General features: G+C 55.8%; 1 protein-coding gene across 3 annotated transcripts in view; it reads right to left on the bottom strand.

Annotated features, from left to right (window-relative positions):
• The window catches only part of SPEG (striated muscle enriched protein kinase), a 48,227-nt gene that overhangs the window by 13,574 nt on the left and 9,991 nt on the right, over positions 1–24,662 (bottom strand). The window contains exons 9-27 of one of the 3 annotated variants that reach the window (XM_072961717.1): positions 16,027–16,202; positions 15,752–15,840; positions 14,671–14,846; positions 11,942–12,202; positions 10,701–10,859; positions 10,410–10,599; positions 10,080–10,303; positions 7,496–7,615; positions 7,149–7,253; positions 6,326–6,532; positions 5,799–5,922; positions 5,522–5,697; positions 3,002–3,114; positions 2,431–2,599; positions 2,112–2,208; positions 1,811–2,011; positions 990–1,047; positions 328–405; positions 42–220 (exon numbers count right to left, since the gene is read on the bottom strand). In XM_072961717.1, the coding sequence (XP_072817818.1) occupies positions 42–220; positions 328–405; positions 990–1,047; positions 1,811–2,011; positions 2,112–2,208; positions 2,431–2,599; positions 3,002–3,114; positions 5,522–5,697; positions 5,799–5,922; positions 6,326–6,532; positions 7,149–7,253; positions 7,496–7,615; positions 10,080–10,303; positions 10,410–10,599; positions 10,701–10,859; positions 11,942–12,202; positions 14,671–14,846; positions 15,752–15,840; positions 16,027–16,202 (2,902 nt within the window). Of the gene's footprint in view, positions 1–41; positions 221–327; positions 406–989; positions 1,048–1,810; positions 2,012–2,111; positions 2,209–2,430; positions 2,600–3,001; positions 3,115–5,521; positions 5,698–5,798; positions 5,923–6,325; positions 6,533–7,148; positions 7,254–7,495; positions 7,616–10,079; positions 10,304–10,409; positions 10,600–10,700; positions 10,860–11,941; positions 12,203–12,520; positions 13,337–14,670; positions 14,847–15,751; positions 15,841–16,026; positions 16,203–17,135; positions 17,313–24,662 lie in introns of those variants that run through there. The other 2 variants (XM_072961719.1, XM_072961718.1) reach the window with 2 other exon arrangements.

Below are 24,662 nucleotides of genomic sequence, written 5' to 3'. Positions count from 1 at the left end.
CTGCTCTGGCCCACCCCAGCAGTCCCAGATGTCCATAATACCAGATGTCAGTGACTCCGGATACAGGGGTCTGGTTGACAATCTCAGGTGCCACAAATTCAGGTGTGCCGTACTGGCAGTACTGCGGCTCTCCTGGAATCAGCTCCTGAGCATTCCCGAAGTCACAGATCCTCACCTGCTCTTCACCCTCAACACCATCCCATACCAGCAGGTTCTCAGGCTGTGGGGCACAAGGCAAGACGTGGGGACTGAGTGAAGAGGGGAGGACACCCCGCTGCCTGGCTCCCACAGGTTCTGCCTGCTCCCCACTTCCCACCTGCATCTCACCTTGACATCGAGGTGCAGCACATGGTTCTCGTGCAAGTAACATATTCCGTCTAGCACCTGCCGCATGTAGGCCCGGATCTGTGGAAACAGGAGGCCCAGAATCGGGGGGTATTATGTTTGATCACCAGCAGGATTATGGTAAAAAGTCAGGCCACGCCTGGGAAGTGGCCTTCAGGTGGCTGGTGGAGCGGGCTGAAACATAGGTTTGGGGTTGCTGAGATTCAGGGCTTCCACGTACAGCTGCACAGGTTGCGTGCAGCAGAATTATAAGAGGGAGTCATTTACATGATAATCAGTAGAATTGTGCAGTATACAACTTGTGCAGCCCTACAATGCAGGACAGCACTGAGACTGAACAGAGTCTAGGTGGAGCTCCTTCTGGAGAAATGTGTGAGGAATACTTACGTAAGGAAGATTGGGAAACAACAGAGTTAGAGGCCAGGGTAGGTCTGCTGAGATTTACCGAGTACAAGTCCCAGGGTGCGGGTCTGCTCTGATGGGGGAAGGGGACTCTGCCGCCTGCCTAACAGTACTCCTCTCCACCACAACCCCCGCCTATTTGTGGGCACAGACGGCATGCCCAGGAGGCACCCCTTGGGTCTCGGAGCTCAGGTGGGTGAATGCTGGTGCGCAATCAGGCCCCTGCCACCCACTGCCCTCACCTCAGACTCACACACGGTGGCTTTCCTGGCCATTCGCTCGAGCAGCTCCTCCGTGCAGCTATGTCCCAGATCAAGGAGAACAGTGACCAGTGCCAACAGCTGGGCCCGCCTTAGGCAGCACCCTCTACCCACAGAGCTCAGGTTGGGTCCTAGCTCAGCACAGGCTTCTCCTTCCCCTTAAAGCACATCTGATACCAGTTAGCAACTGCATCTTCCTTCTTCCCCCTGACATCTGGGACAGCCCTGCTTGGACTCTCACTTGCTGTGGGATCTCAGGCAAGTCATATAACCTCTCTGAATCTAGGTTCCCTGTGGTGTCAAATAGGGATAACACTCCTCTCGCCCACCCTGTGAAGTATCTAGAAGGATCAAGGTGGAGCAGTGTTTTGTTGACTGTTTATAGAACTTCTTGCCCCTATTTGAGAATGACCCAGAAGGTCTATGACACATAATAATTTGTCATTTTGCTGAGGTTTGGGTCCTAACAGTGCAGACTGGGAGGCTGGTATATATAGGACATGGTCACCCTGCTAGGGGCAGTGACAAAGCCAACCACCCAGCCCCCTTACCTCGATATTTTTGAAACTCCTAGAACACTGCCAGGCACACATTAAGTGCTATGTAAATTTAAGATAAAAAAATGTTGGTTTTCACACATATGCCTCCAGACTCCATTCTAAAGAATTTATAAGACATCTTCAGAACTCCCAATTGTCAATGGGACCACTTTGTAAAGTGTAAGTCATGTTGCTAATTGGCTGTTACAATGATCAGTCATTCAGGCCGTGTGTCCCCCACCCGCCCAGCCTGCCCTAGGATACAGCTCAGTGACAATGACCAGTCCCCGGCGCCTCTCGAAGGCCTCGTGGAAGTAGAGGACGCAGTCATGCTGGAGTCGGGCCAGCAGCCGGGCCTCCCGCCACGCTGATGCCTTTGGCTTGGCCTGACTGGGGATGAACTTGGCTGCAAACTCCAGGCCAGAGCTACGCTCCACCACACGCCGCAGGTAGGAGAAAGCACCCCTGGGTGAGGACACAGGGAGAGGATGGGGATCAGACACTGCTGAGACTTAGATGCAGCCTCTCTCAGCCCCCGGACACAGCACCTGCCCCAGCCCCACACCTGCCAATCTCCTGGTGGATGTCATAGAAGTCGCTGAGCCTCCTTCCTCGCTGCTCCTCGTCTTCCCCGACCCCCTCCACCTCCATAGCTGTCTGAGCTGAGAAAGAGATGCCTGGTGTTAGGTGGGGAGGGCAGGAAGGAACGAAAGCATAGACTGGCCCAGGCAGGGCAGACAGAAGACACAGAAGAGAAGCAAGAATGTTGGGGGCCCGAGGCAGCGGTGCTGGGGCTGGAGGATGTGGTGGTCAGGAGTGAAGGGCCAGGTTGGGAGCTCACATCAGATTCCTGGGTGAGCACTTTGCCTTGAACTCCAGCCCACCTGAGTGCACAGCCAACTCTGCTTTGCAGGAGACTTCACCAGCCAGGTTTCGGGCAGTGCAGGTGTAGACACCTCCGTCCTGGGCCCCCGCGCTGAGCACCACCAGGGAGCACTCATTCTCCTCATACACGAAGCTCACGTGGTTGCTCTCTGTCAGCAGCACCTCATCCTGCAGAGGTGGCTGTCACCTCCAGTCCAGGCCTGGCTTCACCTCCACCTGGGACTCAGCTGGAGCTCCATGCCAGAGACCCAGTCTCACCCCTACCGCAGGTCCCAGTTATCTCCACCCTAGGGGCCTTGCTCAGACCCAGAATAGGTTCCACCCTTATTTCTCATGAATAGTTCTGCAACCCCTCTTCCCACCCTGCCATGGTCCTCTGGTTCCTCAAACCCTTGCCAGTGTCACCAGCACCTCTGGGTGCCACTTCCTCCTCCTAACCACACCTCTGGTAGCTCCTTTGCTATTCTCTGTCCTGGCTCCCCTGATCCCTCCCACAGCCCCAGGAAATCCCTCCTCCCTTCCCCCTAGGCTCTTGGCCAGCCCCAAGCTAGGACTCCATCAGCCTCTGACCTTGTACCACATGATGTCCGGCAGTGGTTTCCCCTCAACCACCACAGCAAAGCGAGCAGTTTCTCCAGCCCCTACCTCCACGTCCTCCATGATGGACTCAAATCGAGGGGCCTCTGAAACACACAGGATTTAGGGTGGGGAAGGGAGGGGGACAGAACGTTGGGGTCACAAGGGCCTGCCTCCTCAGTCCTTCTCTAAACCCTCCCTAAGCAACTGGCTCAGCCATAACACCAGACAACCCCCCACCTCCCAGAGCCCCAGCATCCCACCCTGGGACTCTCAGACTCGGCCCCGGGAACATGAGAGTTCCTTGCCTGGACCAAGTGCTCTCTCTACAAATCCAAATGTGATGTTCTCCAAATCTCAGAAAACCCAAGCCAGGGAATGCAGGCTTGCTTTGTTTGGATCTCAGTATTTTTGCCAGCTTCGAAATTAGGAGATTTTTACACACAAAAGAAATCTGGATTTCCTGCCTCTCTTGGAAAATCAGGACTGGCTGTCCTGAGCTGCCTCCCTCACTGCATTAATGCGCTGGTGAGGAGTGGCCGGACACTGCCCCCTGTGGGTGGCTGCCCTTCTGCACAGTCCGACTGCGGGCTTCTCTGACTTTACCTGTCCTGGGCCTTGCAGGTGGCTCAGTCTGTGACCCTGAATCAAGTTCACGGATGGCATTGCCTCTATCTTGAAGTTTTCTCCCTGAATCTTATTTAAATATTTAAGGGGACTTCTACGATCTGGGAGCTGGCAAGATGAATAACCGGGTACCGATTCTCGGTTTAGTTCTCCCACATGCGACTGATTTTATTCTCTACACATATCATGCATTTGTGGTATTTCCTGGTAAGGCAGTTTCTAATTCTCATGATGGAATTAAATACATATTCCAACGTGCTTGTGCTTTTCGGAGAAGCCTGTGACGTTCTGGTGCCCTCCCCCAGCATGTTTGAGGATCCTGGCTTTAAGGGGAGTGAGAGAGATAGGCACTCAGGGAAAAGCTGGGCAGGGAGCACCTCATGTCCAAGCACATAGCTCAACTTTTATGCAGATAAAGGGGGAGGTCATCCTGGGAGCAGGGAAGATGCATCAGTGGGGCAGGTGTGGAGGAAAGAGGCCATTCTACCTGCCTGTGGGAGAGGGGGTGGGGCACAGCAGGAGGGGGTGCAGATCCAAGCCCCAGGCCTGCTCTAGCCCTGGCCAGCTGGGTCAGGGTTTCCCTCAGTTACTGTCCCAGCCAGGCCCGCTGCAGGGCTCTTGGTGGCCAGGGCCTCCCCAAACCTTGAGTCTCCTCCTATATCTGGGAAGAAAGATGAGTCCTGGAGGTGGTACTGTCAAGGAGCAAAGTGATGGCTGAGTAGGAAGTGCTGGGGTGGGGTAGGGGGAAGCTAGGCAAAGGGGAAGACACATAAAAGGGAAACCAGAGGCCCAGATCACCTGCAGCCCCTCCCTACCCACCCTCCACAGAGGGGCCAGTAGGGTCCCCGTTATCTCCTCCTCACACACTCTACTGCCACCTCTCTTCTAGTTTAAAGCTGCCTGCCCTGCTCTCTAGGAATCTGGTCCTAGTCTGCTGGGGGTGGGGAGTGGGTGTGGGTGGGGGCAGTGGCAGGGGTCAGTCTATGAAGGTCAAAGGATCAGAAGGTTTTAAGCCAACTTCAATGACTTTTTTTAAAGCACCAGAAAATGTACATTTACCCCATGATACGATGGCCTGTGTTAACTAAAATGTCACTTCCTTTGCATTTGGTTGGAACCTTATCTACTCAGCAGGTAACACTGTTTAGCTCATGCTGATCCGAAGTTCTGAGTGGCAGTTACATATGTCTAGAGTTAATTAACAAACCAGAAAACAAGACAATTACTACTTAATGCATGCTACGGCCTGAGAGACTGTATCTTGAAAGGAGAAATTATTAAAAGGTCCTCACTGCAAAGATGGGGAGGCTCGCCAAAGAGGCTTATGCAAAAAGGCAACAGCCAGGATCCCTAGAGCTGAGAGTCTGGTGATAAGATGAGCTCACTTGGGCCTTTTTCTTTTTTAAGTTGACTTGGACCCTCTCCCGGCTTGTTATACTTGAGGTTCTACTTTCTGTTGTGTTTAACACAGGAGCTAACAGCATAGTCTGGCTTTGGAGTAGGGCACCTAGCCTTGAATCCCAGCTCCTGACTGATTAGGTTATGTGACCTTAGGCCTATTACTTAGCACAATCTCTGAGCCTCGGTTTCCCCATCTGTAAAATGGGGATAATAACCGACTCCATCTTCCAGGGTTGACAGAAATGTTAAATGAGGTGATAAATGTAAGCTAATTAGCACTGAGCCTGGCACATACTAGGTGTTCAATAAATATCTTTATTAGTACTATTACTGTTATTGTGGCTAGGACTGGTATTATTGTGGCCATTAAATGGCCCCTGAGAGGGGAGACCTAGGCCTGGCAGGTGGGTGTGTATCCCTCGGGGTATGAGGAGAAGGCTGTGGGCCTCAGAGGGAGGAGAGGGAAGGAGGCCGGCTGTCACCCACCTGCCAGCTCCAGTGTGACTGAGCAGGCCTGTGTGCCGTGGCGGTTGCGGGCAGTGCAGGTAAGGGCCCCCATATCCCGGCGGCTCACCCGGCAGATCCGAAGACAGTACTGGTCGTCATCTGGCTGGCTCAGTTCGTACACACCAGCCCGGGCCTCTAGGAGGGCCCCTCGGCAGCTAAGGGACACACGACAGGGAGGTCACGCAGGATCCAGACCTGGTCACCTGGAGCTGGGCTGCCTCATGTGAGGCACAGGGCATGCAAGGCAGAGCCCCACCTCCTCCAGACGACCTGGGCCTCCACATGGTTGAAGGTGACGGTGACACTGGCAGGCTGTCCCTCCACCACATACACGATGTCTGGCTTGTCCAGCACGGCGGGTGCCTCCTCCAGGGGCGGGCCTGGGAGGAGGAGGGCTGGCTTTATGCTGGGTTTGACGCCAGATCTTCAGCACCCACTGCTCTTTGAACCCTCCCAATCACCATGCAAACTCCATTTTTCAGATGATGAAGCTGAGGTTCAGAGGTGTTTAGCAACTTGTCTAGGGGAACACAGCCAGTAGGCAGCAGAGCTGGGATTGGACCTCCAGCTGGTCTGACTTAGAGCTTCAGCCTTGTCCACTGCATGCGCTATTTCCGGAGTGGGAAGGAAGCACTCTGACGAGTAGGGGTCACAGCCAGCCATCCCATTCCCACCGTAGTTTTCATGTCCAAATCAGCCCTGGAATCTCCTCCATGGACACCCAGTTCCCTGGCCTAGCAGCTCTTGCCCCCACCTCCACCCCACAGGAACCCCCCGACTCACCGTGTTCCAGCAGCTGCACTGGCTCAGAGGGGGGCGAGGGCTTGCTGCTGCTCTTGATGGTGGTGCTGAGGACCCGGAAGATGTGCTGGATCCCTTTACGCAGACCCATGGCCGCCCACCCGGGTTCCCGCAGGCCCGAGGCCAGCGCTGTCCACTGGTCCGAGCCCAGCACCTGGTGCTGCACAGTGTAGGTCAGGGCATCTGGGTCTGGGGGGAAGGCAGCTGCTAGAGATGGGCCTTGCTGGGGTGCCCTCTGTCCCTATTCAGCTGACTTGGGAACCAGGAACTCATCATCATTCTGCTCTGAGGACCTGCCTCAGCTTCTCCTGTTGCTTCTGCCTGTCCCCCATCTGCTCCTGCCCAACCACAGGCCTGGCCAGGCTCAGAGCCAATGAGGTGTAAGGTGTGGGGTCCAGTTACAGGCATGGGGGGAGCTTGACTTAATCCCAATTCCTTGCTGCTACCTGAGGTAGGGAGAAGCACAGAGCAGGAAGAGATGCCCAGGGAAGGAGAGGGGTTTCCCAGGATCACAACCCAAGCACCCACTCCCTTTGAGAAGAGAAGGGAATGTGGCAGCCTCCACTTTGTCTCCTCTCCTGACCTGGAGCCGGAGCTTCACCCACCATGGAGAAGGGACCAGCAAAGCCCCTCCTGGCCATGCTCCCAGTGCTCCATCTATTCCCACCCCTCACCTGTATGCCCCTATGCCCCTGTGCCCTGCTGGGCCTTGCTCTCCCTTCCTGCCCACCCTCGGTTCCCTTGGCTAAGACTGCCCTGTCCACGCCCCCATCCCTACCCACATCCCTGTGTGGTCCAGACCCACCAATGGCCATGTCCAGACTCCTGGGGGGGTTCCACATGAGTTTGATCATCCTCCCAGTCACAGCCACCACTTGCGGGGCACCATCTGGGGGGCCTGGAACCACATCTGAAAGCCACACATAGAATGTCTGCTGGGTTTTAGGGCCCCATGGCCCCGCAGGACCACCAAGCTTTGGGGCAATGGGCTGGGGGCTGGGGACATGGTCATAGGGGCAGAGGCAAGGCCAGATGGCTCCCCAGGGGACCAAGGGGAAGGGAGCTGGTGTGGAAGCCACTCCCTTGCCCAGCGTGTGGGCAGGCCAGAGGCTGGGCTGTGGATGCACCTGACCAGGAGGGTACCTGCCTCACCTGTGACATAGAGGTGGGCATAGCAGGCAGCTTTGCCCAGCTTGTTGGCGATGACGCTCTTGTAGACACCGGCATGCTGAGGTCCCACAGCAGGAAACACTAAGCGATGGACATCCCTGTCTGGGGGGGAGGGACAATGACATTGTCCTGAGCTAGGGGCATACTCTGGGGGATGGGTCCATGCCACCCAGGCCTGGCCATCCACCCCCACTTGCTACAAGGAGCAGAGCAGACACAAGAAGGGTGTCCATCATGCAGCAAACTCTAGGTCCGGGCTGCCAAGTCCACACCTACAGCCCTGGCCCCTCTTGCCTGTCCCTCTAGCACTTCAGACTCAGTGACTTCTCATCTTCCTCCCATACCAATTCACCCTCTGCAGGTTCCTACCCCATTGACTGCCCCTCATCTCCGCATCTCTCAGGGTTCATGACCTCCATGTCCAAGTTCTGACAAGACTTTGTGCCCAAGTGCCTTCTTCTCCATCCCCAAGGCCACTGGCCATGAAAGCTTCCACCAGTGTGGTCTGCATTGCATGTTACCTCTTGATCTGGAAACCTCAATGGCACCTACTGCCAATCAGGTGGCATCCAAAGCCTTCGGCCCAAACTCCCACCGAGCCACGTCTCCTGCTATTCCTCCACATTCTGACCCTGACCTGCCATCAGGTCCCTGAACAAGCCACATGAGTTCCCACTCCAGGTCTTTGCTCACAAAATTCTTCCCTTCTGGAATGTTCTTCTCTTATCTAAGGCTTCCTTTTCCTTCAAGTTGCAGTTCAAGTGAGTGGCAGTCCTGGGAAGCTTCCTGTCTGTGCCCCTGGTCCCCTCTATACCTCCATCTCTGACTCCCTCCCCAGGACATCCAGCACCCAGCCCAGACTGCTTTGGGTGGTCCTTCCTTTTTTCTTGCACGTATCATGCCTTCTGCAAGCTCCTTAAAGACAGCTGATTTGTCCTGCCAAGCCCAGAACCTGACGCCTTGCATACAGTTAAGTGCCAAGTACATTAGATTATAAATTACAAGAAGAGTTGTCTGCACTATGGCTAGACCATGCCAGATACTTCACATGCATTTTTTTCTCCATAAGCCTTTCAACAACCCTGCAAAATTATCCTCATTTTACCAGTGAGGTCAGAGACATTAACAGACTTGTCCAAGGTCATACCACTAATAAATGATGATGCTACAGCCTGAACTTGCTTCCCTCTGACTCTGAAGCTGTCTCCCTACCCTGTGCTCCCTGCATGATGGTAAGGAGGCCATCCCCGGGGGGATGTGAAGGGGAAGAGACCTGCACTGTCCTCCTTCCTTGACATCAGGGCCATCCCCAAACACCCCTCCCTCCTCTTAGCGATTATCTCTGCATGGAACAATCACTGGTTCATTTATCTCTGCTGACACTATTTATACGGGAAGAGAAGCCCAGGGCTGCCACTGACCCCAGATACAGACAGAAGCAGAGACGCCAGCTCAGATCCTGAGACAGACACCCACCCGGGGCCTCAGGGCAGAATGATAGACAGGAAGCCTGTGGGCTGAGCAAAGACAGCCATGGAAGGGGTTGAGGGGAGGGTCACAGCCACGGTGGTGACACAGGAGATGGGAGGGGAGAGTGAGGCATGGGCAAAAGGGGACGTCCTGGTCAGGAGGTGGACACCAGAGTCACGCCATTCCTGTCTGCCTTTGGGCAAGTCACTGACCCTCTATAAGCCTCAGTTCCCCAATCTGGAAACAGGGATAATAGCACCTGCCTCACAGGTCTGTGGTGAGGAAGGTGAGATCATCCCTGTCAGGCCTCAAGCACCCAGGGCCTGGCACTCAGGAAGGGCTTAGTAAAGGTGAGTTTTGTCACACTGCAGCCAGAAGAGGAGCCCATCACAGGTCACGGGGTGGCACTGCTGGTGGGGAGGAGGTAGACCTTCTCACAGGAGACTCAGATTCCCTCAAGGGTGGAACTAAGATACTCCGTGAGAAAACATCCTAGGCTGAGAGGACATGGTCCCAAATACGTTCCTAGGTATTTTCCCCACTCTTTCTTCTTTATTTGCCTTTTACCAACCCCGGACCAAGCATCCATTTGATACCAGACACTGCCCACACTGGGCTTTTCACTAGAATTTCTCCAGGAGGGTGTGAGCAGCAGCGCTTTATCAACAAGGATGCTGATGGTGGCAACAACCGCGGTACCCGTAAGAGTAACACTTATTGACCCCTTGTTATTGGCCAGGCCCTGCCCTAAGTGCTTTCCATGCATTCACTGATTCAATTCTCACCACAAGCCTACCACAGATGAGGGAACTGAGGCACAGAGGGGTCCTGTAACTTGCCCGCAGTCAGTAGCAGGCTGTACTGCCCATCCAGTAAATGCTAACAGGCCACCAAGGCCCAGACTGGTGACCCAGCTGACGGGTGCTGTGTGAGCTCAAGGGCTCAAGGAAGGAGGCAGTGGCCTCATAGCCTCTCTGTGCTCCCCTCTCCCAGGCACAATGAAGACTGCAAAGCAAGACCCAAAGGTGGGAGAGGGAACTGCAAGCAAAAAGGGTGCTGGAGGGGACACCCCTAGGGTCCCCTCCTGGACACGTACACTGTGTCATGCGCCGGTCATCGCTGCTCTGGATGCGGTGGCCATTGTGGAACCAGGTGATGGTGGGGTAGGGCAGGCCGGTCACTTGGCACTCCAGCATGGCCTCCTTGGCCAGTCCCACATCCAGGTCCTGCAGTGGCCGCAGGAAGTCAGGCATGGACAGCCGCTCCAGCTCGCCCTGCTCGGGTTCCTCGGGGATGGATGGCATCTTCTCCAGCTTCGAGCTGGAAGAAGTACACAGCTGCCCAGAGGCCCAGAGCCGCACCTCCCACCACAGGGCCGGGGCACCACAGAAGCACCCCTGGCAGCCCCAGGGACCCCAGGCAGTACCTAGGGCCAGTGGCCGCCGTCCGCGGCTCCTCCACATAGAGCTGGGCTGAGCAGTGGGCCTGGCCGTGGCTGTTGGTGGCGCTGACCTCATAGAGCCCTTCGTCCTCGCTGCCCACGTGGGCAATGTGCAGTGAGTGCAGGCCCCCGTCCTGCCGAAGCCGCAAGTTCTCACTCTCCTCCACGGGGCGGCCTGGGCAGGGAGGGGCAGGAGGACAGAGCAGCCTCAGCTGGGGACCCCGCCCTCTGGCCCTTGGGGGGATCCCCAAACATCTACAGGGTGGAGAGCCATACCAAAATGAGCCCAGGTCACAGAGGGGGGCGGGGTGCCGCTGATCTTGCAGTCGAAGCGGGCTGCGCGGCCCTCCAGCACCTCCATGTCCTCCAGGAGCCGTGTGAACAGGGGCGCCAGTGAGGGCCGCACCGTCAGCCGGGCACTGCAGGTCAGCTCATCTGGTGGGGAGGGGTCAGCAATGGGGTGGGGAACACCATGCCCCAGGCACCCCAACTCAAGGGTCCTGCTCTCATACTGGGCAGGAAAAAGAAGCTGGGCCAGAAGCCGGAGCCTGGGCAGAGCCCAGCAACATTCCAGGGCACCAGAGCAGGGCGAGATCTAAAGACTGGACCATCTCAGGAGGGTGAGGGTTATCAAGGGTGGGTGGAAGGCTGCCACGGGGCCTGGGGATATGACATGAGTCCAGGGCCCGGCCTGACTCTCCTCTCCTCATCTCATCCTGCCAAGCTCAGCTCTAAGGCTGAGCTTAGGGCCCACTCCCTCCCCCACACCCCTTTCCCTGACCCTTAGAACTCTCCTCTGCCCACCCTGGTCATGCCCACACTCCCTCACCCCGACTCCAGACCCAGAGTAAATGCCCCTTTGCCCCACTCGACCACCCTACAAAGAATCTTCTGGGGGAAATAATGGCCCCTTATGCTGACCTGACTGTTCCTGCTTACAGGGATCACCTTTAGGTGCCCATCACCACAACTGGGTGAGGCACTATCCCAGCTCTTCAAATGAGGACGGGGCCAGGTCAGAGACGTCATTAATAATGACAATGGCGGAGATTTATTAGCTGCCACCCTTTGCCAGGTCTGTGCTTTGTTCTGTACATACATTAGTCCTCATTAGTCCCACCCATCCCCCTAGGAGGTAGGTATTATCATGATCCCTTTTTATAGATGAATAGTCTGAAGCTCAGAGAGATGAAGTGACTTGTCCAAAGTCACATGCTGGTATGTGGCAGGACAAGAACTGGAACCCAAGTCCAGGTGTGGCTGGTATACTTCAGTAACTGGCTCCGACAGGAAAAACAGCGAACATTCATACAGAACATGCTGAGTCAGGTGCTACTTCAAACGCTGGTGTTATCCAAGCAAGTGTGCTGCACTATCTCCCACCCCACTGCTCTTCTCCCAGGAGGCAGAGCCCCGTTTTCTCGGCGTCTTATTCTGCACCCAGCTCCTCCACCTCCACTCCCCTCCCTCCAGTACCTGGGCGCCATGGCAGCCCTCGGGCCCCAGTGGGCAGTTACCTTTGGCCGTGCTGAGCTTGCAGGTGTAGACGCCACTGTCGTCCTCATGCACAGAGGTGAGGAGCAGCTTGCATTTCCGGCCATCGAAATGCATCTTGCATTTGAGTAGCGCAGGCTGCAGCAGGCGGCCTCGGCACAGCCAGTCTACCTCCACGTCGGCAGGACCCGCCACCAGGCACTCAAACAGCGCCATCTCCCCGGCCCCCACGTCCACGTCCTGCAGGGGGGCCAGCACGGCCAGGGACCGGCTTTCAGGGTGTGCTGGGGGTGGGGAAGCGGCCACAGAGGGCACGCATGGAGCAGAGAAACATGGGGCAAGGGAAACACACACACACACACACAGAGAGACAGACAGACACAGAGAAGAGAGATGCATTTTGTTCCTTTGGAGACAGGGAAAGCCCGCCCACCCAGCAGGCCAAGACAGCAAGGAGCTCCCAGGCCTGGCTTCAGGATGGCAATCCCACATGGGCCAAAAGGGTGAACTCAGAGGAAGCGGGAGGGAATCAAGGGCATGAATACTGAGAAGGCCACATAAGGGCAGAGACGGCGGCGGAAAAAAAAACACAGCACACCAGCTGGGTACAAACTGGACTTTATTTGAACTAAGAAACAGGTATTTCCGAGTATTTCCACACCCACTGCAGCCGGCCCCTACTCCTGTACCAAGCCTGGCTAACACCCTCATTCCCAGACAGAGCATCCCCAACTCTGACAGTGAACAAGGGAGCCCCAAACGGGCCCTAAGCCTGCCCAGGGCCAGGATTCAGCCAGGCCTCCTCAGCACAGGGCCCAGAGGCCTCTGGCTTTTGGTCTCTTGTGAAATAAAGTGTTGTGCCACTTGAAACCCGTTTCTGGAATGATCAGTGATCTGCCCCCACCAGGAGCCCCCTGTCTACAGCCCCCTGTCCCTCTGGGCCCCTCTGTCCTACAGATGCCATGCCCTGTCCTCTCCCCCTCTGCCTCACCCCACATCAGCTCAGAGGCATCCTTCCCTGACTGTCACAGACACACAGACAGACAAACGGAAAGACAGACAGGGCCTGTAGAAGCAGTAGCACATGCACTCGCTGGGTGCTCCCCTTTGGGGAGAGACTGGGGGTTGGTTTTGATACCCCTCATGGCTGCCCCTTTCTGGCACTCAGTCCGTGTGGGGGCTCCCAGCCTGCCCAGCCATATGTCCACTTGGGGAGTGAGGGGTCCATGGGGTCTCATAGGCTATCCCAGGACGCTGAATGGGTAGGGAGGGGAGGGGAGGCTGGGACAGGGTCCGGGCCGGCAGGGTCTGTGGGCAGGAGGCAGTGAAACACAGCGAGGTCCGAGAGGTGCCTGAGACAGGGGCGCGGCTCGGAGGGTAGCGGCGGGGAGCGCAGGCGGCCCCCTGAGCTCACTCGCCTGTGTACAGACAAAAACCTCAGTCAGCAAGCGGCAGGTTAGTGCAGCACACACACACGCACACGCACACGCACACACACAGGCACGCACAGGCACGCACGGGCACGCAGACCTGGCTAGGGCCCCTCTAAAATGGCCAGGGCGGCACTGCCACTTTCAGCTCCCCTGAGGTCAGCCCTGGGGTGGATGGGGAGGGACTGCAGCCAGCCAGAGACTAGGTCTCCAGGGTTCCTGGGCAGCTAGAGGCCCTGGATAACCAAGCGAGAGGCATTCCCAGGAGTCAGGAGCACCCCAAAGCCTGGGGGATGTTGGGAGAAATCCCAAAAAGAGAGAAGCACTGAGACGTGGGTTAATACAGAGAAGCAAGGCAGAGCCAGACCCTGAGGGGAAGGAGCAGGCCAGGGAATGGGGCTGCGTTGGGGGGCTGAGAGCTGAAGAATTCAGAGACGGAGGAAGTAGCAACTCCAGGAACTGGAGGCACAGGACAGGGGAACTGAGGCAGGTGGGGCCCTGGTAGGTGACCATGACTCTCAGGGTCTGGGCTCCAACAGGGGGCTGAGAGTATCCTCATAGCTGGCCTCTTCCAGGAAGGAAGGGGTGGTGGCTGAGTGCAGAGCTGAGGAGGGGTTCCTGACTCTGACCTGCCCATGAGAAGAGTGAGTGGAAGGTCAGGCAAATGGCCTGCCCTCAAGAGGAAAATCACTAGCCCCTGGGGACAGCCTGGCTAGGGCCTGTCATCCCCGCTGCCTGGAAGGTTGCCCCGACTCTGAGGGCCCGGCCCTCTCCACACTTCCCAGCTCTGTTTACCCTGGCACCCCTGGGGTCCCTGCGATGCTCCATGCTCAAGTCACTCCAAGGGCCCCTCCGGACGGGTCCAGCTATCAGACTCTCCCCACTGCCACCCCCAACCATAATACCTTCTGCACAGCAATGGGATGGGTAGAGGAGACAAGAGAAGAGCGGAAGTGGGTGTAAGTAAGGGTCCTGTCAAGGACAAGGTGACAAAAGCTCAGAAGAGTGTGGGGAGAGGATGGCCGGCGACGGGAAGCAGGGTCTCTGGCTGGCACTGAGGCAGGTGTGACTCAGCATAGGGAAAGCAGTACCAAATAGCAAGCCGAGCACTGAACAATATGCTGTGTGGCCTTGGGCAAATCACCTCCCCTCTCTGGGCCTTAGTTTATTCAACTACAGCGTAAGCAGCTAAACCTGGGGACCTCAAAGGTCCCTTTGGTTCTGGCATCCTAGAACTAAGGTTGTGTGAAAGTTGGCAAGTGGGCAGGGATGAGGTCGGGGCCAGGATGCGGGGGAGTTCGTGGAGAGTGTGAGGTGCTCACCTCTGACCTCCAGGCGCGCCTCGCACTGCCGAGCGCCATACTCGTTAACTGCTTTGCAAGTGTAGAAGCCAGCGTCGCCCCGCTCAGCAGCCAGAATCCGAAGCCGGCACAGCCCACCCTCTGCCTCCTCGGCGAAGCGCCGCTGGTCTGGGCGCACGGGCTGACGGTTTCTCAGCCTGTCAGAGAAGCAAGAACTCAGTTCCAGGCCCAGGGGCCTGACCTGCATGCACTGGGGAGTGGGGCTGCAGCGCCAATCAGGCCTTCCCTCTCCCCACATCGTCTGTCCACTTTCCAGATCTGTCCCGCTGACCCTGGGCACCTGGGTTAGGGCTAAGTTTTCCCCCTGACTCTGTCATATCATCCCCTCCAGGAACTTCCAGACTACCTCTGCCCACCTGGGTCTCTCCTTTCTTGGAATTTAACCACACTTAGAGTAGCACCAAGCTATTCAGCTCTTACTAATTTTTAGATTCTGTGTCATGTTATTTATTTTAATGGACAGATAGCTCTCCCACTTCCCGAAAGAAATATGAAATAATTTACAATATCAAAAAGAATCAGTTAAAAGTGAAAAATAGAACCCAAACCAATAGAAAGCTAAGCAAACTGAATAATCGAAGTTCAGGCATTTGGAATGAAACACTACAGCTGAGGCCTGAGTTTAACTCTGGGCTCTGGCAGCTCAGAAACAAATTATGTGTGGGCCTAGCACAGGGCTGGGCAAAGAGCAGGCCTCAAAAATCACCCTATTGTCAACTGATGGTGGTGGGGACAGGGGGTAGGGGGCCAGGCTTCTCCAGGAGTAAGATGACTCCTAGCCATTCATCCCAAGTGGACAGGCAGGAAACCATTAGTTCCCCAAACCCCTCCCTAGAGGGGAAGCCCTGAAACAGCCTGGACCTCAGGCAAGGGGCGGGGCATGTTGGGGGAAGCAGCACCACCATACCTAGGATGAGGCCCCCCGGGCAGATCACGGGTTGGTCCGCAAAGGGTCCACTGCCCTCCACCCAAAGCCAGGCTTCGCAAGGTGCAGCCTGGAGTGAGTGACACTGGCAGATGGTGGTCAGTGGCTGCTACTCACCAGGAGACCACCGGCTTGGGCTCGCCCTGCACACGGATGCTCATGGTGACATCTTGGCCTTCTCTTACTGACTGGTCCATAAGTGATACCTGAAGGGGGACCCCAAAGTGTCAGGGGAGACAGGGCCTAGCTTTGGCTCCTGTGGGCAGGGGGTTCTGGGAGAGGGGCCACTTCCACACCAGTCTGACTGAGACCCGGGATGGCCCCAAGAACAAGAGGCCACACAAAAGAATAGGGGCACCCAAGAGGCTAGGGGCTGGCCTCAGGGATCTGACCTTGAAGGTTGGGGGTGCCTTGGAGCCAGTGTCAGAGGAACGGCGGTTCTGGCCGGGACTGAGCTTCATGGTGGGGGCTCGGGGCCAGGTCTCCCCGGGCTCCGGGAACTCCTCTGGGGGGCTCAGGTACTCCTCATCAGAGGTGATGGGGCTGCTGAAAGGGGATGTGGATCCACCTGGAGGAGAAACAGAGGAGAGGCAGTGGCATAGAGAGAGATGCCAGGGGCAGAAGGGGGCAGAGAGACTGAGAGAGCTTGATCGATCAGCCCAGGATCAAGGTCCTGATAAGGTCTGAAATGTCACAGAGCCCACGAGCTGAGGCAGCCCCCCTCACCAGCCCTGCTCTGACTTCACTTCCTGCTTGCTGTGTGACGTTCCCCAGGTGTTTCTTGTCCCTCAGCCCCTGAGTTCTGCTCTGCCAGACTCTCCCAACCCTGACTCTGCTGGTCCTCCTGAGTGGGGGAACTACAGGGAATGGCCCGGGGCAAAGGATTCAGGAAGCAGGGGAGCGGATCTGGGCCTTATAGGAGTGTTGGAATTCCACTGGAGCAGGGCACCCACATTCCTGGCATGGAAGTGTAGGCTCCTAATGCAGGTGGTTCATGTCTCTGGACCCCAGAGTGACACAACCAGGACACCCGTTTCTTGGGTGAGCCGGGCCTGGTGCAGAGGAACACACACACCTCAGACAAGCCCCATCCTGATCTCAGTGCCAGGGCCAGTGAGACGGCACTGTCCAACCAGCCCTTCCCCCACTCCCTTCTCAGCTTCCTGCGTCAGATACCCCAGGGGCACCTGTTGGCCTCAACCCTAGAGCATGGACCCCAAAACTCTCAGGGGCTGGGAAAGCAGAGTTACAGTCATCCACAGAGAAGGCGGCTCAGCCTGGGAACGGGAGGGGGCACCAGTCTTGCTTTGGGGGAGAGGTGTCCCCAGGGCCCTGATGCCCTCCCCTGCAACTGGCCAGGGGCCCAGCCTCACTGAGCTGGCTCCCATCCGACTGCCAAATACAGACATGAATCTGCCACAGCCCCCTGGCCCCTCCTCCTGGTCCCCCACCTCAAGCCCCTTTGGCCCTGCCTCCCCCATGGGGCTGCACCCCAACTCACCCCAAGACTCTGACCACGGACCCCAGGCTGCGCTTGTCGCGAAGTCTCTGTCCTGGCACCAGGCCCTCCTGCTGCCTGCCCACTGCCCACCCCCCACCCCTGCCCAGCTCCCCAGGGAGCAGGAGCCCAGCCTGCCCAGCCCCACTCACTCTGCTGACCCTGCCCAGGCTCTGCACGCGGTCCTGGGGGAGGGGAAGGAGCCTGAGGAGGGGGAAGGAGGAGGTGGGGACTGGCCAGACCGGGACAGGCTGGGTGGCAGGCAGGCAGCTGGCTGGGAAGGTGGTGCCTGCTGAGACCACAAGCAGCCCAGGCCCTGGAGTGGAGGGGGAGGAGCAGGGAGGGGCCGAGCGCAGCGGCTGTATTTAGCCACCCTGCTCATTCCCAAGCAGCGGGATCTGCCTTTTCTCTCCTTACAACTTCTGGACCCTGACAAATGCAAAGCCCCCTCAGCGGCGCCTCGACTCAAAGGGTGGGGGCCTCAGTCTCCAGAGGAAGATGGAGGGCGCAGTGCCCTGCAGCAGCCAAGACGCTTGCACTGACCCATTTGTTTTGACGTGTCCACCAGAGGAAGTACTGATGGCAAATGGCCCCTAGGATGCCCCTTTTCCTGACCAAACTGCCAAGATTCCTGACACTGGAATCCACCAACAAGCCTCAAACACTACAGAGCCAGGGCATACCCAGTCTTCCTTGGTGCTGAGAATCAGAGAGCTATCAGGATCTTCAGTCTTCTTCCCAGAGGTGCCCCTCTAAACTTCAGGGGCCCAGAATCCCACCTCTGCCTCCCCAAACCTGCCATGGTAGGTTTGCCCCAAGTCACCCTGGGGTACTGGGCCTGCACCCAACCCTCCTCCTACAGGCTCTCCCAGGGCACCTGTTGGCAACGATCCCTCAGCCTGTCAGCCCCACCAGGGCCAACGGTCAGGAAGACGGAGGCTGCTTCCCGCAGTGATCCCTCACAACTAGCACCCATCTGGACTAGTGTGGGGAAGGGGCTTGGAGACAGAGCAGCAGAGTAGGGGAGCCACTGAGGAGAGGTCACATGGCTTCCTCCCGCCTCCCATCACCCCTGCTCAGGGCCACATTCCCAAGCTATGACCTGTGTTTCCCAGCATTGCCAGTGAAGAAGGAGGGGGGCCCACCATTCAGGTTGGCTGTCCTGAGGTGGGGGTGGAGAGAAAAGTCAGGACGGTACCTGGCGAGAAACTGCTCGGGGTTCAGTCACTAGCTAATGCTGAGATCACAAGCATGGCCCCTGGAGGCAGGTGCCCCCTTCCCTCCATGGAGTCTAGTGACCCTCTGGGGTCACCTCCAGGTTGGACAGCACTGAGGCAGCTCAAGGGCCCAGGCAGGGACTGCAGAGATTTAATGGGCTGGGTTTGCAGGGAGCCTGAGACCCCTGGTGGTGGCTAGGGAAATAGCATGCTGGGGGCACGCAGTGACCAAGTGATTCTGAGGGCCCTCAAGTCCCTTAGAAAGGGGGGATGTTGGAGCAACCTAGGCAGGACACTTAGGCTCCAGAGGGGACAGAACGAGGCCTCTTCAAGACAATGCAGTGGCCCCCCACCCCTCTGTACCTCCAGAATGCATGGCCAAGGAGGGTACTCTAGGATCTCTGTTATCAGCTCCCAGAGCCTCTGGGGCTCCACACCAGGCTCGGGTGACACCTAACTTTTCACTGGCCCCACTGCCAAAACCATCTTTGTAGTCAGTCCCTATACCCCAGCCCTGCTCTACCCACACACCTGGCTCTCACTGTAAGAAACACAGTTACACCAGGCAGGGAGAGGGCAGCCAAATCTAGGATGCACATATGGAAGTATTGCCCCTACACTCTGTGCCTTTGTCTGGCCTTTCAACACTGCTTCTAGGTCAGACTCATTCAATGAAAAGAATGGCATGGGGGAGCTCATAAGTCAGGAAGCCCTCACCCTTCAGACCAGTGTGTTCCCCTGAGCTGTTTCCAGGATAGATACAGTCACAGCCACCTACATGAAAGGCGTCACACAGGGCCCTCTATATCAGGGCTTCTCAGAGTGATCCTTGAACCACTCACATCAGGGAACTATTTAAACTATAAATTCCTGGGCCTTACTCTGACCTGAAAAATTAGATTTCCTGAAACAGGGGTTGGGAAACTGCATTAAAAAAAAAAAAAGCCCCTCAGGTAATTCTTATGTACACGAAAGTCTACAGACCGCCATGACCCTCGCGGGAGAAGGACAACCCAAAGAGGTGGTATCACTAAGTCCCATCTCACTCAGCCACTAAATCTCAAGGCCAGGCTCTGAGCCTTGGAGGTCTGGCCCACGTGCTTCCCACTGCACCACCTGGCCTTCCACCAGGTGCAAGGTCCCTGACTCAAGGCAGTGGTGCTCAGAGTCCACCTTGCATGAGAATCACATGAAGGGCTCCTTAAACCACAGCTTACTGGGCCCCACCCACAGTTTCTGATCCAGTAGGTCTGGCTGGGGTCAATAATACACATCTTTAACACATTTCTAAGGTGACGCTGGCACTCCTGGTCTGGAGAACACACTTGGAGGACCACTACTCTGTAGCCTCCTCTGCCACCCCAACCTCCACTCTCAGGCAAATCCTCATCACCTTTTGCAGATGCAGGTACCACCCAGCCTCTGCAAGTGCCTCAGGTTGTTTCAGGGGCTTGGAAATTCACAGGAATCTCTACCCACAACTGCCACCTTGCACATAGCCCCTGTGGTCCACACAGCCCCTGACTGTCCAGGAGGGCCTCCAGGTATGGCTGGGAGGGCTGAGAGTAGTGAAGGCATGGTGCTGTCCTCAGGAACCTTCTGGCTGGTTGGAGCATCAAGCCAGATACACGATTATAACAGCAAGCAGGAATAAGGTGGCAAGGGAGGGGCAGATAAAAGTCACCGGAGCAGAGAGAGCAGGATGTTGCTTTTGGCTCAGGGAAGAAGGGAGAACTGAGGGCAGGGATATTAGAATTAAGAGTTTGGTTTAAGCAGGAAAAAGCATTCCTGGCAGAGGAAACCGCTTGAGCAAATGCTCTAAGGCAGAAAGCGTGTGCAGAGAACTGCAGCTTAACCGTCTGTCTGGGTAGGACTGGGTAAAGAAGGATTAGAGCAGGTCAACCCTTGGGTCATCTGCAGGTCCAGATGGTGGAGACCAGCTTCAGGAGCGCGGCCTTCACTCCAAAGGCAAAGTGGCGCTCCTGGAGGTTTCTGAGGAAGGAGGAACGTGCTGGAGGTTAACAGCACAGCTACACGGCTGGGCCAGTCACAGCCCTCTTCCCACATGCACTGTCTCAGAAGGTCCTCTAAAGAGATTTCTTTACTCATTTGCTGTGTAGTCCCGCCACAGAAGTAAGGGAAAAGAGGGCATAGGCTGGCCTATAGCTGGGAATTTCCGCAGGTGCAGTTATGAGTATCTCCCTTTGGAAACGGAGCAGGATTGTGTTGAGAAAGTTTCCGTCTTGGTTTAAAATGGACATAGAAGCAGAAGGACTTTCACACAGTCGGCCTGGCCTAGCCATGGAAGTGTTATTTGGGGTTGCTCCATGTTTAGGTAAATTGGGACCTACAGTAGATTAGGTCCCCATTCTTCTGACAGCTGTGCATGACGACCCCCATTCTGAGGTAGCAGCCTGGGGAGGGCACCCATCGGGGCTGACCTGCTTCTGGTAGACAGGAAGGGGGAGGGAGGGCTGAGTTACCTCAAGGGACCGTGCTGCTTTCTTAGATGCTGTCCAAACCCCAATCAAAGATGGACAACAGGGACGTGTGGCATTCTGAGATCCTTTCCATGGGCAGTCACTGCCTTCCCAAGGGAAAACCTGTAATTCTGCAGCAGTCAGCCAAGACCAGGGCGAGGAGAAGTGGGGGATGCTGATGCTGTAATTTTTTTCCCTCCATTCCTTTTATATTCATGACCTTCAATAAACCACCTCTCTTCTGTTATGATGGTGTTGGTCCTATGGGTGGGCTTTGATAAGCTATATCCTCCGGCCCAAATGTCCTTAGCTAAATCACCAGCCGCATAGAGCCTCACAAATCTTACTAAGGAAGTAGCCTAGGAGTTACAACAATCCTTGCTTTGTAGATGAGGATGCAGCAGCCAGCTAAGGGGAAGTACAAAGGCCAAGGTCTTGGCTGGAAAATGCTAGAACCCTGGGCTCAAATATATGAGATCTGCGCTTGAGGGGAGGACTGAAGGCAGCAGGACGGAGGCCCGGGTACGTGAAGCCCCCATCCCCCTTCCTCCTGACCAGAGCCTGTGGGGGTGAGCTGAGTGTGCACGCACCAGGCACGCAGGGAAACAAAGCAGGACCACAGCCATGGTGGGGGTGGGGTGTCAAGAGAGGAAGGAGAGAAAATGCCCAGACTGACCTACCCACAGAGGGCATCGCCAGTCTGCCCCCACCTCCCCACGCTGGGAGTTCATGAGCACAATTCCACCCTAACCCTGATCCTCTTCAGAGCAGAAGGAAAGGGGTCAGGACAGTGCAGTGGTTAGAACTATAGGCTTGGGAGACCCAGGGACAGGGCTTCAAATCATGAAGTCTCCCAGTGGCCTCTGCTCCTAGAGCTGAGCACCCAACAGGGTAGCCACTAGCTGCCTGAGACTATTTCAATGCACGTTAACTAAAATGAAATAAAATGAAAAATTCAGCCACTCAGTCATACTAGCTGCATTTCACATGCATCTGTAGCCAGTGGTTACCCTGTTAGACAGTGTATAAGAATTCTATCATCACAGAACGTTCTACTGATCAGTGATGCTCTAGAGCAATTTGCCAAAGCTTTCCAAGTCTCGGTTTCCTCATCTGTAACGTGGGCATGATAATAGAAGCTACCTCCCTGGGGGCGGGGGTTCAATGTGATAACACAAACAATACAGGGCCTGGTACACACAAAGCCTGCAGTAAATGCTAACTAGTCATGTTATTTTTACCTGCCATCAGAACTAAGTTTATTTGCTTCATGGGTGAGTATTTCCATCATCTGAAATCACCTGTTGCTTCTAACATTCTTAGGTAGATTATGGATGCTCACTAAAGGCTGCTGGCCTTGTGTGAGCTCTGTCACTCTACTTGCCGCATATTCATCTTTCCATCTGTAAAATGGAAATACTACTACCTGAGATGTTCCTCTGCAAGGAGTGTATATGGTGCGATGTAGCTCAAGTAAGGGAAGAGATGTGAAAGGGTTTGGGAAAAAAAGTTATCTGGCACTCTCCAAACACAAGAAACTGTTTAGAGAGATGTAGCACTTGGCAACCAGGTGCTACTCAAATGCTTGTGTGATGGATGTGGGCAGCATCAAGAATGCTTAACTTCGGTTAAGCACACTTCTCACACTCCCCAGCCACCTGCCCCAAAACATACACACCTTCCGGGAGTGTAACTGTGGTCTCTGGAGTCATTCAGTGGAGTAGGGTGGAATGGGAGGGACCCAGAGCTGGGGTGGGGCTGCCAGGGGGAGTGAGGACAGACCCTGCTCTGCCAAACCTGGGAAACTACATCCCTAGTTGCCCCAGGCTTCCCAACCAGAAATTGAGATCTGTGGGCTCTCAAAAGCATGCTCTGTTGGCAGGGCATCCCAAAAGGGCATGGGGCAGCCAGCCCTGGTTACCAAGGGGGTCATGAGGAGCGAAAAAGGCGGGTGGTTCCACGAGGCCTCTTCCCACAAGACGCTACACACTCCCTCCCTCAACCCGCTCCCCCTCTACTCACACCACACTGCCAGACACCCTTCTGTTGCCCCACCCACTCACTCCCTACAGACTCCAGCCCTGGGACCCCTCCCTTGCCAAATGTCTGTACCACCCACTGGTTCTGTCCACTCCTACTGCTCTCTGGGTCCATTGGCCCCTGTCCAGCTGCTCTGGACCAAACAGTGCCTTCTAGGGTAAGAAAATCTGCTTCCTCCATGCCGGCTGAGTCTAGACTCACGTGCCTGCCCCTCAAGCCCTGGGGCCCTCCAGCCAGCTTGACTTACAGGAGCTGTCCTCTGGCTGCAATGCCTGCTGAAACTGACTCATGGGATGAAGCTTTCTGGCTCCCCAGGGTGGAGGAGGCACAGAGATGATGTGATGGGCTGAGGACCCAGGGGCTGGGAAATATGGAGGGGCTGAGGGCCTGGCAAGGGCAGGGGAGGAGTTCCCAAGGCACAGACAGTCTGAAGAAAGGGTAGAAAAGGAAAAAGCAGCTTCCCTGGAGCCCCGTGGAAGCCTACACTCCTGTGCACAACATCACCCCTTAATAACGCTAACAACTAACATTTGTTTACAGCTTTACAGTTCATAAAGCTCGTTCACACATTTGCTTTCATCGTGAGGATGGTATAATTATCTCTGGTTTACAAATGAGGAAACTGAAGTGCAGGGAGGTTCAGCATGGTGAACATAGAACTCCCAGTCAAATGCTGACAACTGCCTTGCCCCAAGCCTCCTTCCCAACCTTAAAAGGCTCCCAAATGGCCCTGAGCCAGTACTGGGGCAATCCCCTCCCCGGCAACTCCCCTGCGAAATCTTAGACCAAGCCAGGTATTGACTCAAGTCCTGGGGTCAGATCTGGGCCCCCTAAGGGGAGCTGGGAGCTGAGTCAGAAGCCAGATCCCAGAGGTGATGGAAGGACGGAAGCATGCAGCGGAGGGACGGGTATGATTCAGTATGGCGGGAGGGGCAAAGAGAAGGAGAAACCCTAATACCCGGGCTCCTGGGAGGGATACGTAAGCTAAAGAAGATGACGACTTGTAGGTCTGCAAAGTCAGACAAGTGCAACTGAAAGGATCTAATGCAGGATGGGAACTCAGGTCAGATACCACCAAGAACTCCCTAATCATGAAGGTACCGAGGCCCCAGGACCACAGCAAAAAGAGCTCTGTTATCTTGTCTCCTGCAGCACTGAGTGAAAGAAAGGGACAGAACACTGTGTGCTGTTCCCCTCCAGGCATGCCCAGCCCCTCCCTCTGCCGGTCTAATTCCCAGGCTCCTTTGGGGCTCTGAGGGCTCTCAGTCCAGCATCCCACAACACTGGCTGATCACTTGGCTGTTCTAGGCACCAGGTTCATCTGCCTTGCATCCAACCCAGGTCGTTTGATCTAGGCTGCTTACCCAATGGTGATATCCTTGAGGTTTGAGTCTGCGACTTTGCCTTCTGTTAACACCCCCTTACCCAGCCTCACCTCCCCATACCACCATTGGCTCAGCATCTGTACTTTGTCCAGCCCAGCAACCTGAATGACTTAAACTGGCCATGGACACTGACACCAGCCCAGTCCAGCCCTGAATCAGAAAGAAACTGGGCTTAAACCCAAAGAGAGTAGTATGACACCAAGAGAGGATTTTCATAAAAATAGAAAACAAGGCAGCCTTGGCCACTGCCATCTCCTGAGAGGTGCTCTCAGCTGCACCTTCTTTAGGGCTCTGGGTACAGCAGAAGGAGCAAGGAAGCAGAGGAGAGTTGTGGCCCTTAAAATCATCTTTTTACTGGGTTTAAGAGGGTGCTGTTCTAGAGAAGAAATGACCTCAGAAGACTCCTAA

This window comes from Vicugna pacos, chromosome 5 (assembly GCF_048564905.1).
Source record: "Vicugna pacos chromosome 5, VicPac4, whole genome shotgun sequence".
In the NCBI taxonomy this organism is placed as follows: Eukaryota; Metazoa; Chordata; class Mammalia; order Artiodactyla; family Camelidae; genus Vicugna; species Vicugna pacos.
This window is presented reverse-complemented; position numbering and strand designations above follow the sequence as displayed.